The sequence below is a fragment of the Sarcophilus harrisii genome, chromosome 4 (genome assembly GCF_902635505.1).
Source record: "Sarcophilus harrisii chromosome 4, mSarHar1.11, whole genome shotgun sequence".
Taxonomy (NCBI): domain Eukaryota; kingdom Metazoa; phylum Chordata; class Mammalia; order Dasyuromorphia; family Dasyuridae; genus Sarcophilus; species Sarcophilus harrisii.
Window position 1 is genome coordinate 363623907 of NC_045429.1, and position 17106 is coordinate 363641012.

Genomic DNA, 17106 nt, shown 5'->3' on the forward strand with positions numbered 1-17106 from the left:
TAACATTTATTAATTTTCTATAATGATTGTAGAAGACATTACTAAACACTTTGATAGATCCAGAATTTAGATACAAATAGAGATGGGATTATCAGGGTCACTTTTTATTCATGTGCTTCTGGGAGATTTGTGGGTAGAATTAACAAAGCCAAGTAGAATAAGTACTCCTCTTAGAGTTTAAAAAGCTATTGTTCCTGTCTTCTTGGGGCTCACAGTCTTTTGGGAAAGGAATTGGCTAGAAACCAATTCAGATAAGTATAATATATGACATTGCATGATAAAAACACTAGAGAGACAAAACAAAGTACTAGAGGGGAGGAGAGTTCTTGGGATTAGGTTATGACTGACCAGTGGGATCAAGGAAAACCTTGCAGAACTTGAATGGGATTTTAAATGATGGGTTAGAATTCAGCTGATGAAGAAGGAACATTGGGAATAGTCTGGGGAAAATCAAGAAAAGCTAGAGAATTTAGAGCTCATTTTGGGCAGAGGAAATGCTTTGTTATCCTCAAAATTACAGTAGGATGTTGGTGTCATTTGACAAATATTAGCAGGACCATTTTTGGCCTCTCTGTGGGATAATTTTAGAGACCACAGTCCCCTATTAAAATATGGACACATGACCACTCTGAAAGCTTGTCTTTTCATTCAGTACATTCCCCACCAAACCCTTCCCCACGTGAATGAATTGGTTTCAAGTACTTAGGCTTTTCATTCTGTTCAGAGAGGTAACTAAGACAACAATTAAGGACTCCAGATCAATGAGCTAAGCAATAAATAAATTCTGATTGACTGAGATCCTATTAAAGTACTAAGTTACAGACAGACCACAGTGGCAGTGTCCTTGAGAGTTGACAGCCTAATTTATGGATTTTTTTGTTTATAAAATTTATAAACTTATAAAATTTATGAAATTATAAAAACTTAAAAAAAGGTTTGATAACTGTATTTCAGTATAATCGGTTTCCTTCATAATTCTAAGTAATTTATTTAGTGCACTAAAGGATATCATTCTGAGATGGCCAAAGAGATCTATGACACAAGAAATATTAACACCCCCTCCTCCAGTCTAGCCAGAGGTGATCCAGAGACACAGAAGATCAAATAAAACACTGATACTTCCCAAAGAGGTAGAATAATAAATACCACATCTCTTCAGAAAAGGAAGGGAGCAGTCTTTGCAGAGTGTGATAATCAAGGAACTCTTCATGAAGGAAATAGAACTTGAATTGGATTTTGTAGTATGGGCAGGATTTGGAAAAGCTGAGAGGCTGAGGTTAATCATTGGAACAGATTAGGTCCACACCATACAGAAACAAGCAAACACAGTGGCATAGTGTTTAATAGACCTCAATATCCCTAATTGACTAATCCCTAAAAGACTAATTGAAGCTTAGTCTTCAAAAAATACTTGTTACTTGAAAAAAACAAACAAAAACAAGAGGCTATGGGAAAGAATTTTTGGTAGAGAATGACTGTAACAAAAGCTCAGAAAGAAGAAAGAAGGAGGTAAAGTAGCATGGCAGTGAGAAGACTAATGTGGCATGACCATGTTGGCAAATCTCAGAACCCTGACCTTTGGTGACTTTTGAGTGAAAACTGGGTTTGAATTCTGGAATATTGTGTTTTATTTATAGTTTTTTAGCAAGACAATTGAGGATTAGGTGACTGGGTCACACAGCTAGGAAGTATCAAGTGTCTCAGGTCATATTTGAACTTAGGTCCTTTTGACTGCAGAGCCAGTGCTGTATTCATTGTGCCGTCTATTGCCCATGGAGTACAGTTGAATTCTGACTCAGATGATGTTGGGCAAGTCATTCAATTTCCCCAAGCTTAGTTTCTTCATTTTTAAAATGAGGATAAGAATACTAAAAATATCTACCTCACAGGGCTGTAGAGGATGCTTAATTTAGTGATATATATGTGAATTATTATTATTATGTCTATTGGGGGTAGCAGATAAGACTAGGATGGTAAATTAGGAACAGACAGCAGTGGAAAGAGAGATTTCAGGGCTAGGCTAAGGAATTTGTATGTTGTGACATAGGAAATACAAAGACATTGAATATTTTTGAGCAGAAGAGTCAAAGTAGTAACTTTGCTGCTGGAAGCTCTGAAGAATGGCTTTGTACTTGCAAAATGGGATACAGGGAGACCTGTTTAGGACTCTATTGGAAACTGATCACTGACTGATGAATCTTTTGCTGGGCTTATTTTGCTCCAAGGAACCTTAGGTAAGTTGTATACTTCACTTTTGGCTGAATGCATTCTCAGCACTATTCCATCTCCCCTTGAGCTGCCTTGCCCATGAGCAAGTAAGTATCCTTTCCTACTTCTAGCTCCCCATCATGTTTTTTTACCTTTCCCTATTAGAATATAAGCTTGAAAGTATGGACCATCTTATTTTCTTGCATCTAATCCCCAAAGTTGTTAAACACAGTACTTGGAACATAGTAAGCACTTAATATATTCTCTCTCTCTCTCTCTCTCTCTCTCTCTCTCTCTCTCTCTCTCTCTTTGTCTCTTTGTCTCTGTGCCTCTGTTTCTTTGTCTCTCTGTTTGTTTTTGTCTCTCTTTCTGTTCTGTCTCTGCCTTTCTCTCTCTCTCTCTCTCTCTCTCTCTCTCTCTCTCTCTCTCTCTGTGTGTGTGTGTGTATGTGTGTGTTTCTCTTTTCCCTTATCCATCTTTCCATTAATCTATTACATCCATTTATCAACCCTTACAGAAAGAATGAGAGGTCCAGGGAGGCTAAAGAAGCATAAAATTGTGGCTATGGGTGCCATTTGCTTATGTGTTGATAAAAGCTACACATTCTTGTTCTTCCTTTAACTAAACCATTAAGGAAAGTAGAGAAGACTTTATTCTAACTAACTGTTCCTGAAAACCATAAGAGTCTCTTAAATTACCAGGAATTTCTGCAATAGGGCTTAGAGAGGAATTCTGATAACACTACTTTTGTTCAGAAAGCAGTTGTGAAATCAAATATGATTCCACCATCTTGGGAGATGGATACAGAGGACTTCCTCCTTTCTCCATAGCCAAATGACTAAGACTTTTCCACTAAATAAATGGAGCTGGTATATGATAGTCTAGTCTCAATTAAACTTCCCTTTCCTCTTTTCCTTCCTCCATAACCTCCCATTGTGAAGTAGGATAGGGGTCCTCAATGCTTCTTTTACTGTATCCTTTCCTTATCTGCATACAGCTGGTGATAGCCAGGAAACTGGCCCCCAAATCCCCTAATCAAAAAAATTTTTTTCCACTCAAAACCCAAGGTGGTTAGGATAAGGCATAGTCCCTATGTTAATTCATCTTCTAGCAATAACAAGTCAAAACTTTAAGGTTTGTTGCAAGGATCAACACTTAGCATAGTACCTGGCGCATAGTAAGTGCTATAGAAAGGCTAGTTATCATTATGATGTGTGAATTATTTACTTTGTAAATTATCCACAAATATTTTTAGTCCTAGGACAGCTTTTCTCTAATTAGAAACTTCATTTCTGTCTATAGTCTAATTCACGGTGGTGTTTTTATTTTGTTTTGTTTTGTTTTTTGTTGTTCTATGAATATCTATCAACAACAAAAAAAGTGTGGTATTAAAAGTGTTAAGTTATCCTAGAGTAATTTAGTATACTCCTTATTAATTTATTTATTCACCAATGATCCAAATTTTAATGTATATTGTATATAATTATAATGATAAAAATCTAAAACTGTATTATACCTATAATTACAAAAACTCTAGAAATAGAAAATTATAAAATATTTTATGTGAGGCATTCTGTAAGAATTCAAAGAAACAATCTGGTAAGATCTCACATACTATTGGCAAGATCATCTCTAAAACCCCCCTCTAATTCTCTGGCCCATAATATAATTATTTCCATGCTTACCTTGATCAAAATAAGTTCTCATTCCCTGAATTATTAGAAGCAGAATGCTTGTTGCAGAAAATACATATTTGTGACAAGATCAAATAACTACTTACTGCTTAACATACCATTAACTAATTTTTAGTGCAAACCTCTAAACACATTGAACTAGTTTCATGAGCTTCTAAGGGGTTCTTACTAAATGGGAGCCAGTGGTCTAGATCATAGATAGATTCAGAGTTGGAAGAGGCCTTCAAGGTCTTGCCTTATAAAGGAGGAAACTGTGTCCCTGAGAGGTTAACTGAGTAGCATAAGATCTTACACTTAGCACAAATGAAAGAAGCAAGATTTAAATGCTAGTCTTTTCACTCCAAATCCTGGGGTTTTAATATTGTACTGTATCATTCTGCTTCTTATAATTCAGGGAATGAGATCAAGATAAGCATGGAAATAATTGTATTATAAGACAGAGAACTAGATGAGATTGTCAGCTTTTTCATTTAAAAGGTATTTTGATCAAGGTAAGCATGGAAATAATTGTATTATACAGAGAGCTAGAGGGGATCTTAGAGATGATCTTGTCAGCTTTTTAATTTAAAAGATATAAATGTAATTCAAGAAATATCTACTAACCAGTGAAGTTTGTGCTGGCTGAAATGCAGCACAAAAGTAATAAAGGAAGATACAGGATGCTGGCTTAGAGACTAAATACTTAAATTCATTCAATCAGTCTTTTCTTTTTGACCCCAGCTTCATTTCCATAACAATCCCAAAAGATCTTGGTTAGGAAAGGGATCTTATATCCTTAGTTCTCATGTAGCTCCTGTGAGTATTTTGAATGTAGTTTCCAGAGTCTGGAGATAGTGACTTGAAGTCAGATTTTCCAGGAGTTAAAATGATAATCTAATTTCCCCCCCTAAGTAGAAGCTTTCTGCCTGTTACATACCACTAAATGATAGTAGAAGGCTATAGAAGTGTCTTAAAGAAGCTAAGTAGCTGAAGGCTAGCAGAGAGAAGCTGGATGACCACAAGATTGCCAGAGACGTCTAGCAGAGATAACCTGATGGAGCACAAAGATATTTCAGGAGAAACAATATGTCCAATCATAGAGATGTGATTCTCAGAGAAGAGAGAAGCAAAGAATAAGGCAGTTAAATCCCAGAAGGATATAAGCAACTATGTAGTGTTGGACACAGAATTGCTCTTATCACACAATAGTCCTGTAATAATAGGTCTATTGATAACAAATTTTTAGATATTTAGAGTTTTCAAAAATTTTTACACATATTATTTAATTTGATTCTCATACCAATCCTAGAAATTGATGATATTCCCATTCTATGTATGTGAAAAATGAGGCTGAAAATTTTAAATGACTTGGTTATTAGCACCAAACAGGAAGTGTATGAGGCAGGAAATACTAATTTCTTTCTGACTCCAATACATTATTCATTATGCCATCTTAATATATTTGCCTTTAGCACATGGACACTTGCTGTGCACATCTTTATTTGTATTTCCTGGACATACATATTCCCTATGGTTGTACCTTCCATGTATGACTCCCAAAAGAATTTAAATAAAGCTTTTAAAAAATTGAAAACATCTAAATTCATTTTCCCCTTTAGAAAACAATGAAATATTTCTTGAGATTGAATTAGTCCAGAGGACTAAGGTGCAAATTGTTGATAATAGCTTTGAAGCTGCTTATGACATAGAAACCTAGGGCATAGGTAGTCTGAGCTTTTCAGGATGGATGGATTTCTCACCCAATTTTGAGGGAACACACCTTTCTGACTGATTGTGTCACCATAACAAATATAGGATTGAAAGGCACAATACCCAATAAAAAAACCAACTATTTTTGCAAAATACCTTTATTACATTCTTGTTGAGTAAAAATTTCTTTGTTAAATTTTATAGATTCTCCTAGTATTTTATTTCATTCCAATTCTGCATTTTAATCATTAGAATGTCTAGAACTTTTGATTTTTGTCAGCAGGATTTATTTAAATGACTACATGGTAGATCTTGTAGATGATCTGAGGAAAGGGCAATGCAGAAAGAACCTTGGATGGTTTGGATGACTTGATTTGGGAACCTGATTCTCTGTGGTTTTCCTGCTTTTGACTTCATAGTTAAGAAACCTTTCGATGGTATCAGGAAGGTATTTCTCCTGACTCAGTGGAATTGGTTCATTGAATTCTTAAGAATATTGACAAGAAAATTGAAGGTACCCCAAGAACAAATATTCTTTTGTTGTTATTGATGACCAGGAGTAAAATGAAAATAGTAACTAGCATTTATGTTGAGTTTTAAGATTTGCAAAGCATTTTTCATATCTTCTTCTTCATAAATGTGTGAAGTAGGGACTATTATTATCACTATACAAATGAGAAAATGGAATCTTGAAAGAGGTTAAGTGATTTGCCACACAAATCACAAAGCTAATAAGTAGAGTTTTTCATTCTTCCACTCTTTATGCTAAGTGCTCAAGATTCAAGATTCAACTAAGTTTTTAAAAGATCCCTTGTTTTTCTGCTTCTATTTTCATCCTTGTATCTCTTTGTTCCTGGACTATGTATTAAATCCTATTTAATTTTGTAATAACCTTGTGAAATGATTTATTACAGACAGAGGATCTAAACTTCCAGGAATTTATTGGTTGTCTAAAGTTATATAGATAACAAATAGTAGAGATGGGGTTTCAATCCAGTTGTTCCTAGACTAATAACAAGAAATTTCTACCCCAAACTAAAGAGACTTAGAAGGGAAAACCTGCTACTGTAGGGGAAAATCAAATAATGCTTCATCAAACTGGAAAATAGCACACGGGGTAATTAGTCATGTACATTTCCCTAAATTAGGGTGGTTAATGATAAGTTAAATGTTATCCTTATTATGTGGGTGCCAAGCATTTTTTTTCCTTTAGTAAGTTTCTTTTCCATTTACTTGAAAAATTTGAGAGGAAGAATGGTGGATAGAGGGAAGAAGATAAAGAGTGAAGGGAGGATAGAGTTTCAGGAAGGGTGGTAAGAAGGTGAAAGAAGGAGAGAGTGAATGAAGAATAGAGGAGGAAGGGATGGAAGAGAGGGAAGTAAAGGGAGAATGGAGGAGGGAGAGTTGGAGGGAGCATGTAATAAATGAAGAATAGAGGAATAAAGGAGAAGGAGGTGGAAAGAAAAGAGTGGAAGCTGAGGGAGAATGAAAAAAGGGGGAAGTAGAGCGATGATGGAATGGAAGGTGGAATGGAGAGGGGGATAAAAGTGAGAAAGTAAGGGAAGATGAAGGAAGGGAAGAGTGGATGGAAAAGATAGAGAGATGGCTCATATTATTCTGGGCCTGAAGGGTGAAGAATAGACAGTCTGGGAATTTTAAGCCAGAACATGAGACTCTGTGTCTTCATTCTCATGGAATTTATTTCCTATTGTGGAAAAATCTTTGTTCTTCATGATTCAGAATTTTCTTATTCCAAAGGCTAAGGCGAATAGGAGTCCTATCTACAATTCCCCATCTGGGGCTACTTTGAATACTCTCCCTAAATTTTCTGCAGTATTCTTACACCCAAGGAAAAGAACACCAAATAGTGGTTAGCACCAAATTCATAAAAAAAGTGGTAATTGAATGTTGGATGACCACAATGAAAAGAACTGCAGTTGGCTAGAGTTCATTTTTTAAAAATTAAATAACTTATGCATAAACAAATTTAACTATTGGCAAAACCCAACAAATATATTTTATAATTATTTACATTTAAATATATCAATTCCAACTTTAAAATGTAATTAATTCCTTTGTGTTTTCTTTAATTTCTTTTTATTCATTCTTTATGAAATATTTATATTTACATTTCTCCATTTCTAGGGTCATAGTCAATATGTACTCTGTCTCTACTCTTTTTTTTTTGTCTTCACATGAATTAATATGGATCTTCAAATATTTTTACATAATTTGTATTTATAAATCTTATTCATATTATAGTATCCTATTATTTTCATTTTTAAGTTATCCAGAAGGCAACTAGGTGATTAGGAGAAAGAGTGCTGGACCAGGAGTCAAGAAGACTTGTCTTCCTGAGTTCAAATCTGGCCTCAAATATTTTCTAGTTGTGTGACCCTCGGCAAGTCACTTAAGCCTGTTTGCCTCAGTTTACTCAAATACAATATGATGTAGAGAAGAAAACAGCAAAACATTTCAGTATCTTTGCTAAGAAAATCCCAGATAATAAGAATTCATTATTTGACAAAAATTGCTGGGATAACTGGAAAGTAGTATGGCAGAAATTAGGCATGGACCCACACTTAACACCGTATACCAAGATAAGATCAAAATGGGTCCATGATTTAGGCATAATTATATATATGAGATTATAAATAAATAAATTAGAAGAACATAGGATAGTTTATCTCTCAGACTTCTGGAGGAGGAAGAAATTTGTGACCAAAGATAAACTCTAGAGACCATTACTGATCACAAAATAGAAAATTTTGATTACATCAAATTACAAAGCCTTTGTACAAATAAAACTAATGCAAACAAGATTAGAAGGGAAGCAACAAACTGGGAAAACACTTTCACAGTTAAAGGTTCTGATAAAGGCCTCATTTCTAAAATATATAGAGAATTGACTCTTATTTATAAGAAACCAAGCCATTCTCCAATTGATAAATGCTCAAAGGATATGAACAGACAATTTTCAGATGATGAAATTGAAACTATTATCACTCATATGAAAGTGTTGCAAATCACTATTGATCAGAGAAATGCAAATTAAGACAACTCTGAGATACCACTACACACCTGTCAGATTGGCTAGAATGACAGGGAAAGATAATGCAGAATGTTGGTGGGGATGTGGGAAAACAGGGACACTGATACATTGTTGGTGGAATTGTGAACGCATCCAGCCATTCTGGAGAGCAATTTGGAACTGTGCTCAAAAAGTTATCAAACTGTGCATACCCTTTGACCCAGCAGTGCTACTCTTGGGCTTATACCCCAAAGAGATACTAAAGAAGAGAAAGGGACCTGTATGTGCACAAATGTTTGTGGCAGCCCTGTTTGTAGTGGCTAGAAACTAGAAAATGAATGGATGCCCATCAATTGGAGAATGGTTGGATAAATTGTGGTATATGAATGTTATGGAATATTATTGTTCTATAAGAAATGACCAGCAGGATGAATACAGAGAGGCTTGGAGAGACTTACATGAACTGATGCTAAATGAAATAAGCAGAACCAGGAGATCATTATACACTTCAACAACGATACTGTATGAAAATGTAATCTGATGGAAGTGGATTTCCTTGACAAAGAGACCTAATTCAGTTTCAATTGATCAATGATGGACAGAAGCAGCTACACCCAAAGAATGAACACAGGGAAATGAATGTAAACTGTTTGCATTTTTGTTTTTCTTCCCAGGTTATTTTTACCTTCTGAATCCAATTCTCCCTGTGTAACAAGAGAACTGTTTGGTTCTGCACACATATATTGTATCTAGGATATACTGAGACATATTTAACATATATAGTACTGCTTGCCATCTAGAGGAGGAGGTAGAAAGAGAGAGGGGAAAAATCGGAACAAAAGTGAGTGCAAGGGAAAATGTTGTAAAAAATTACCTTGGCATGGGTTCTGTCAATAAAAAGTTATAATGAATAAAAAAAAAAAGAAAAAGAAAAGAAAACCCCAGATAGTCAGACAACTTAAAACAACTGAACAATAAATTTATCTACCCATTCTATGATTGTTGCATTTTTGTATGTGACTTTTCACTTTGGGTTTTTTTTTTTTGTTTGTTTGTTTTGTTTTGTTGCTATGACAATGCTTCTATAAACATCTTTAAACCCAGAGATTATTAGGTCAAATGGTATGATTATTTTATTAACTCTTGGTCTGCAAAGAGATTGTGGCATTTTATAAATTCACTAGCAGAACATGAATGTTCTTATTTATCCTAGCCACACTAACACTGAGTTTTATTATTCTTTTTTTTTGAGACAATTGGGGTTAAGTGACTTGCCCAGGGTCATACAGTTAAGAAGTATTAAGTGTTTGAGGTCAGATTTAAACTCAGCTGGCACTCTATCCACTATGCATCTAGCTGCCCTGAGTTTTATTATTCTTAATTCTCTGCCATTTTGATGGATATAATCTTAAATTTGCTTTAATTCATATTTCTCTGATTTTTAGTGGGGTTTGAACATATCTTTTTCAAGTGATAACATGTTTCATTTCTGTAAAATTTTTATTCATATCTTTTTAATCTATTAAGATTTTGGTTTTGCCATTGAGTATTATCAGTTCTTATATGTTAAACATGTATGGTTTTTATCTGTTATATTTGTCATAAATGCTTTCCCTATGCTGTTGTTTTCCTTTCTACCTTAAATATATGTGTATGTGTGTATATGTGTATGTGTGCATGTACATGTATGTATGTATGTATACATGCATTTGTGTATAATTGTCAGAGTGATATAGGGTCCCTTTTGGCTTTCTCTCTTCCTGTACCTGTAGGTTGAGTTCCATGGGAATCCAGGTTCATTAAGCTCATTGTTCATTAAACAGTACCAACATATTTATCCTTTTAAAATCAGCCAGGAGACACAATTAAGTCAACAAAGAGGAATTTACTGAAATAGCTGTTAAGAAAATTATCAATGAAACCTATCATAGACTTGGGCCATGTTTTTCCACAAATGTACCCAGCATTGTTGAAAAAAGTGGATATGCATAGAGGTCATGAACAGAAAGGCACAAGTATAGTCAAGTTAGATATGAAGAAAGTTCATTCCTCTGATGCTGGAGAGCTGCGAGAACATGAAATCTTTTATACTGTTCTGGTGTACTTTGCTTTGTAGCCTTCTCCAAACACATTTTGCTATCTGCAGGGCACTGCTTAGTTGCTGTCTTTGCTGCCTCTAGCTTTTTAATCTTGCAAAATCCTTGGTGACTTTGTTCTCCAAAACAGGATACTGCTCAGTAATCATATTCATTGTCTCCTTCCTTCTCCCAAAGGCAAGATGCTTTGAGAAATGTTGCCCTTCTAGAAGATTCATTGTCAAGAACTATTGAACTCAGAAACTGTCCTCAGAAACAAATTTCACCCAAATCCCTGTTCTTTGCTAAAACTCTAAATTTTGAAATTGTTTTCCTTAGTTAGTTCAGAATCATCCACAGAAACTTGGGAGTCAGGAAGTAATAGCCTTGAATCTCCCCCTTAGATGTTATGCAAGTAAATATTCTAAATAAACTGCTTTTGCTTCAAGGAACAGCAAACTATTGATGAGACAGGGAGGAAAAGAAAGAGCCCTTCTCAACCTATTCTTCTTGCTGCTCTCTGCTATAAGGGATCACAAAAAAAGATAAAGAATGACTCTGCAAGAGCTAAAAATTTCCTGCAGGGCTGATTTTATTCTCAGAACTGACTGATTCCAGACATGACTAGTTTCCTTTTTAAAAGACACAAAGGTCATTATTGATTCTTAGTCAGATGCCTTCATCCAGTGGACAAAGCCTTTGGATATTATTGGGTTATTTGCACTCCATTGTCTGGCTTTTTAAGTAATGACTTTATACTCAATTTTCAGATTGTTTAGGAAAAGTCTAAACACCTTAACACTAAAATTAAAAATTTTTAATGTATTTAAGTAAATCTACCTTGTCTCCAATAATTTCTCCTATTTGTTCAATAGATAAAATGTCTATCTCCCTTCCATATTTGAGATAACTCTGGTTTTTCTTCCATTTTTTTGGTCTCTAATTCAAATGTAATTTAGTATAGCATATGATATGAGGTTTTAAACAGTCAATAAGTATTTATTAATCTCTGAACTATATACCAGATACTGTGCTAAGTGCTTAGAATACAAACACAAGTAAGGTGTGAATATAAGGTTCTTTTTTTTTTAATACTCTAAACCAATTTTTTCCAGTTATTAAATAAAGAATTCTCCTCCAGTTATCATTTTCTATTGGTTTATTAAGCACTGTGAGAAGTAGTGGAGGCAGCAAATGTAGCTTTTTCCGGGAATTTGACCAAGAAAGTAAGGAAAGATATAGAATAACAGACTGAAATGATAGTTGGCTCTAGTAAAGGTAATTTCTTTCTGTGGGTTATGTCCATTGATATTTATATCAGAAGTTATTAAGTATCATTAAATACTATTATGAAAATGCTTTTGACTTTATAAACCTTCTGAAAGAATTGTGGGGATCTCCAAGGGTTTCCAGGTAGCATTTTGAGAAATGTTGAAATAGAGGAACAACTAGAAAGGTATGAAGCCACAATGAGGGTCAACTAAAATTAAATATCAGGGAACAGAGTCATTTTTGTTGGGTGAATGAGCTACTATATGTTCAATAACAATTCAACAGTTTATTTCATGTTAACTATATGCAAAGTAATGAGCACAATTTTGGGATTTTTTTTTAATTTTTGGTAAGGGGGAGTACACATTTCTAATTTCATCAGAAGGGAAACTCCTAGCATGGAAATTTCTTCCACTGATGCAGATCAGCTACTCATTTGGTACTTATAGTCTGAATAATTCTCTGAGGTACTGAGATGTTAAGTAACTTGCCCATGTTCACATAGCTGGCATGTGTCAGAGGTGACACTTGAACCCAGATCTTCCTGATTCCTGTGACAATACTTCCTTTGGCATTCAAAGACAAAATGGAGCACAGTCCTTGATCTTAAGGACTTGTGTTCTATGGATTATATGATGTTTTAGACATCAAAAGCATTATATGAATCTAGATTTTTCTGTAGTTGTGAATAATCTATTTTTAAATGGCATTATTTATTCTTTTGAAGTTTTGAATGTATAAATTTGTGAAGCTATATCAGTTTTAGGTGAGATTTCTAGAATTATATAGCCCAAGTTAGTTAAAATTAAATGCTCATAGATCTTTTAGTCTATTACTGCTATTTTATCATGAAAATGTCATATATCATGAAAATATCAGCATGAAATGAGCAAACAGCTCATTTCTGACCTTTCTTTTCAAAGAAACCTGTTTCCCACTCACCTAAATCACCCTCTCAAATTTCCTCTGTACCCAACCTCTTCTTTCCATTCTTCAGAATCTTAATCATAAGAGCAGTCTTGTCTGAGATCATTGGGTGACAAAGAGCCTACTCTTTTAGATGCCTTATAGCAAATAGCATATATATATATGACATTAAATCTTTTTTATGTGAGCAAGAGTACCAAATTAACGAAAAGTTCAGCATCTTAGTCATGGCTCTGTCATTTACTACCTATGTGGACTTGGAAATGTTTCAGTTTATAATATCCTTGCTCTGTTCACTTAATAGATTTGCAAAAAAAATTGTGGGGATAATTTATATGAAAATCATGAAGTATCAGACAAACAAATATTATTAAATAGCATCTTTGATTAGATCTGTTTGTCTATCCAGCCTAGGACTACCTCTGAAGGTGATAACACTATGAGATATTTCCCAAATTTCCCTCCATGACATTAAATATAAAGTCTAAGTATGGGAAATAAAAGAAAGAACATGGCAATGAGGGAAAGATGCAGATAGAGTAAAGGAAAAGAGAGGAATGAAAGGGAAGAAAAGAGGAAAAAGAAAGATGCACACACAGAGACAAAGACATAGACACAAAGAGAGAGGAGATGGGTAGATGGTATAAAAAATAACAACAAAATTATTGGAAAAGGGTAAAACATTTTCAGAAAAAGAATAGTTAGGAAGGAAAGAGGGATAGGAGGTAGTATGAAAGCTGACATACTAGTTTTAAAAATTTGCATTTAAATTTCAGGCAGGACATCTAAGTGGAGGTATCTAGCTGCTATTTAGAGATGCAGAAACAATAAATGCTTGTTGAATTAAAATAAACTAGCTTCTGAAGAGAAGTTGGAGTAAAGAAAGATCCTTGTAAGTCATCTTCATAAAGGCATATTTGAAGAATATGAGATCAGCTAGGGAGAATATGTAGAAAAAGAAGAGAAAAGGATTTATGATGGAATTTTTTGGGGAAACTAATAGTGGAGCTATAAGAGGAGCATGAAAAGCCTATAGAGAAGACAGATTAAATGATCATTCTTCTCATAATTTTTTGGGGGGATATTTAAAGGAAGGTTTAGAGAAGATAAATGGTGGATGCATGGAAAGCCAATCAGAAAACTATCCCAATAATTTAAGTGAGAAGAGATTAGAGATTGAATTAAGGTGGTGACAATGTGAGTGAAAGGAAGAGGACAGAAGGGGAAAATATTATTTCTGTATTGTGATCCCTCTGTGATCTCATCCCTAAAATGGTGTATATATTATAACCATTTCCTACCTTCTCATCCTAGGTAACTTTGATCAATTCCCTTTCATAAAACCTTGGAGATGATTGGTGCAATGTGCTAGGGGCTTTCCTCTAGATCTCTTGACATTTTAACACAAATCGGTGGGGAGAAAAACATTTATTGCTTATTCCTCTGGTTCCATGACTAGCATATCTTCTATGGATCCTCCCCATTTTGCTCCCAATATAAGAGAATTGACAGGACTTCAGAACCGATTAGGTATGGGGGTGAGGGAAAGGGAAGAGTTAAAAATGGTTTTGTGGTTGTGAGATTAAGTAATTGAGAATATAGTTGTGAAAATGACAAAATAGAGAAGTTAAGAAAAAAATGAATTTTGCCCACTCCCTTTGGGCGGGGAAAAAAAGAAATGGATAAATTCATTTTAATACGATCAGCTTGGGTTTTCAGTAGGCTTTTAGAAACATGAGACTAGAATTGTAGAGCTATTGGTGGTTGTAAAGAAAGCCATAGAGGTGATAACAGCATTCATGGTAATGGAGAAGATCATTTAAGGGAGAGATTACAGAGAGGAGAGAAGTGTACCTGGGACAAAGCCAAGTGGACATACCCAATGTAAGTCAGAGGTGGATGAGGAGCTGTCAAAGAACTATCCATAGTGCAACCTAACCTCTCACTGCACCTTTCTAAATTTTTAGCATCTTGAGATGCTCTTGATTGTTTGAATTTTCCTCAGAGAGAAGAGATTCATTATAAATGGGAGTGTATTTAAATCTTCAGATGGATTAATTAATGAACTCTAGGCACATTGGGCTCTACATTTTTAGGAAATCCTGCAGTTCCTGACCTGGTTTGTTCTAATCCATTGTTAGAGTTTCTAATAGATACTAAAGATCAAATTTTAAAAACATCACCAATCACCCTTAAATATGAACCAGCCATAGGATGAATCTTTCACAGTGACAGTGACATCTCTCTGCTGTCCAAAGAGTCCTGGGAAGTTTTCCTTCTTTCTAGTTAGTTTGAAGCAACTGAGGCCAGGGACTTACCCTGTACAATTTTCTTTGTACAATACCCAAAACAGTGTCATGTGCTCAGTAATAGTGATGATAATAATGAGGATGATGTTGACCACAACTACTACTTGTAGAGATGGTCACCAGCTTGGACTTCAGTACTGATTTTGCTGCTTACTTGCCTTGTGATGTGGGAAGGTCCTTTCATCTCTTTAAGTCCCTCTTTATATCATGTTAGCAAGCTTAAAGATATAGGATATCTTATATTATATCCTATATATATTATATATAATTATATTTATAATATTTATATAATATATATAATATGATATATATTATATACATGTATAATATAATATATATTACATTATATAATTATAATATATATTATAATATATAAGTTATATATTATATCCTATATTATATCCTATAATATCTTATATTATATCCTATATACACATAATAGGATATTATACTCAATTCTCCATTATTCATTTTAATTTAGTAATAGTGTATCTAAAAATAAATTGGATTACTCCAAACTCATTTCTCAAAGGCTAGGAATTTAAAATTAGAAAAGACCTTAGAAGTCATGGAGTACATTTTCCATTTTATACCTAAGTGAAATGATGTTCCAAAGGACACATCCTAAGTGGCAGAGCAATCCAGGTCCTCTGAATCAAAATCTAATATTATTTCCAGCATAAAATACAGTCTAATCTCACTAGTTTATGAATGCATGACAACTTTTGAGTATATTTTAAAGTGGGAACTTTAAAACCAGATGAGTACAGTGAAACCAGATGGGAAATTAAATTTTTAGTTCAATTCAAAACAGCAAACCTTGACTATACACCTACTGTGTGAAATATATTTAGGGGCTCTGATGCTTTTTCATTCTGACTTTACTAGCTTTGAAATTTATAAGGAAGTTATTTAGCCCCTGTGAGCCTCAGCTATTTTTTTTAAATGTGTTAAAAAAAAATGTGTGTACAAATGTGCAAAATGTGTTTTGCCTCCTTTGGAGGACTTGTAAGGATCAAATTAGAATGTCCAAGGACTATTTCTTGGAACTATATACTCATAGAAGATCCCTTTCATTTTGTAATTGAGGAATCAGAAGCCCATTGAGGCTTAATGAATTATGAATAGAATAAATTTCAACAGTGTCTTCTTCAATAGAAAACATTAGAGTGGCCAGGTTTGATGTTTGCATTTTCTTCCTCTTCATGGCATATGGCCATGCTTTTGGCTAGCTCATTTCTTAAGATTTCAGTAGAGACAGAAAATAGGGTGAGCATGATCGTTTAAAAGTACAAACAGAAAGGAAATATCCATCTCAGCCCTAAAACACCCACAATGTCTCAATAATATTTCCTCAAAGCAGATAGCTGGTAGGTATACAATAAAAAGGGATTGGCAACAGCCAAAACTTACCCATAAAGAGAAAGAGGCCCAAGAACCAGAGGCAGAGTTGGATCATGTTCTTTCAGCTCTTAATCCCTGACAGGCAATAGTGACAGTGATGAATGAGTTGTAGTTTTTCTGTTTCCCTTCCTTTTTTTTTTAAAGTTCTATGACGTTTTACTGCTTCCTCAATAGTAGCATTGCACTAGAACTATAGTAAGAGAGCTGCTAGAACCCTAGGAGAAAGAAAGATAAGAGATCTTTAACTAATGATGCATTAGGGAATAGGCCCAAACTGATGAAGTTAATTCTTTGAAGTCATTTAGTTAGTAACTGCCCAGAGATTTGAATCAATATTCTCTAACTAGAAATTCAGCATGTTTTAGGCCCTTGACCACTTTTTTTTCCTTAATGTCTCTGATAAGTAGTCAACATATCTCTGCAAGAATACCATTAATAATGAGGAATACACCACCTATTGAGGCAGCGTGTTCATTTTTTGCACAAACATAATGGCA

The 17106-nt window shown here is 34.4% G+C and overlaps 1 protein-coding gene across 1 annotated transcript in view; it reads right to left on the bottom strand.

Annotated features, from left to right (window-relative positions):
* The window catches only part of LOC100917591, a 100121-nt gene extending 83358 nt beyond the window's left edge, over positions 1–16763 (bottom strand). Inside the window, exon 1 of the mRNA XM_031968687.1 lies at positions 16619–16763. Coding sequence (XP_031824547.1) covers positions 16619–16664 — 46 coding nt within the window. The 5' untranslated portion in view covers positions 16665–16763. The remainder of the gene's footprint in view (positions 1–16618) is intronic.
* Positions 16764–17106: the final 343 nt, after the last annotated feature.